At 62.4% G+C, this 1,123-nt stretch overlaps 1 protein-coding gene across 1 annotated transcript; it reads left to right on the top strand.

Annotated features, from left to right (window-relative positions):
* Window positions 1-14: 14 nt before the first annotated feature.
* On the top strand, window positions 15-1,047 carry EMIHUDRAFT_259973 (hypothetical protein; the record flags this gene model as incomplete). Its single annotated transcript, XM_005793314.1, has 1 exon — window positions 15-1,047. A coding segment is annotated over one exon (1,033 nt), but the record flags the coding sequence as incomplete, so codon positions are not given.
* Window positions 1,048-1,123: the final 76 nt, after the last annotated feature.

Genomic DNA, 1,123 nt, shown 5'->3' with positions numbered 1-1,123 from the left:
TGGGAGCCCTCAAGTGCGATGCCTTTGATTTGCCTGCGGGTGCTCAGTCCCTCGTCGTCAAGTCCAACCCGATTGGCCCGGCGGCTGCAACCCTGCTCGCCGGCGTTCTGAAGCTCAGCCAGACGCTGACCACCCTCGACCTCTCCTCCAGTGGCATTTGCCAGGTGACCGACTACGTCGACGCAACCAAAGTCTCGGGTGAGTCGAAGGAGGTTGGTGCCGAGGTCGTCTACCAGGGCCGCGAGCTGATTGTGTCCGAGGCGAAGGACTTCACTGAGAAAAGGGAAGTCACCGTCGAGACAACCGTCGAAGTGAAGGACGTTGTCGTGTCCAAACTAAGGTTGGCCGACGTCACTGGCGTGCTTGCGATTGCCAAGGGCCTCACAGCCAGCCGCTCGCTGATCACGGTCAACCTCCTCGGCAACAGCATTCCCCTCGTGGCGGCTCAGCAGCTCGTGGCTGTCTTCAAGCAGCACCAGACTCTGCAAACGCTCTGCGGGTTTCAGCCCGGCCAGTCGGAGGCCGATCTCTCAGGGTCGGAGCTCAGACCGGCCGACGGCATCCTCATCGCCGCCGATCTTCGTTTCAACCGTTCGCTGCTTAACCTACGCCTCGGCGGCAACGAGCTCGCCGACGAGGGCGCCGCTGCTCTCGCCGAGGCGCTCAAGTGCAACAAGATGCTGGCCACTCTCGACCTCAGCGGCAATGAGCTTGGCCCCAACGGCGCCGCCGCATTCGCCAGGGCTCTCGCCGTGAACTCTACTTTGTCCTACCTCGACGTGAGCTCCAACTCGATCACCGATTCGGGCATGCGAAACATTGGCGCGTCGCTCCTCAGCAGCAGCGCGAGCAAGCTGGGAGCCCTCAAGTGCGATGCCTTTGATTTGCCTGCGGGTGCTCAGTCCCTCGTCGTCAAGTCCAACCCGATTGGCCCGGCGGCTGCAACCCTGCTCGCCGGCGTTCTGAAGCTCAGCCAGACGCTGACCACCCTCGACCTCTCCTCCAGTGGCATTTGCCAGGTGACCGACTACGTCGACGCAACTAAGGGTGAGCGCTCCGTCTGCCTCTTCGACTTGAAGAGAGGCATCGAAGAGCAGGCGATCCTCGCGACGCTTGGCAGCTT

The sequence above is a fragment of the Emiliania huxleyi genome, assembly GCF_000372725.1.
Source record: "Emiliania huxleyi CCMP1516 unplaced genomic scaffold EMIHUscaffold_10167, whole genome shotgun sequence".
In the NCBI taxonomy this organism is placed as follows: domain Eukaryota; phylum Haptophyta; order Isochrysidales; family Noelaerhabdaceae; genus Emiliania; species Emiliania huxleyi.
Note: the sequence above shows the minus strand (reverse complement) of the source record. Positions and strands in the feature narration are given on the sequence as shown.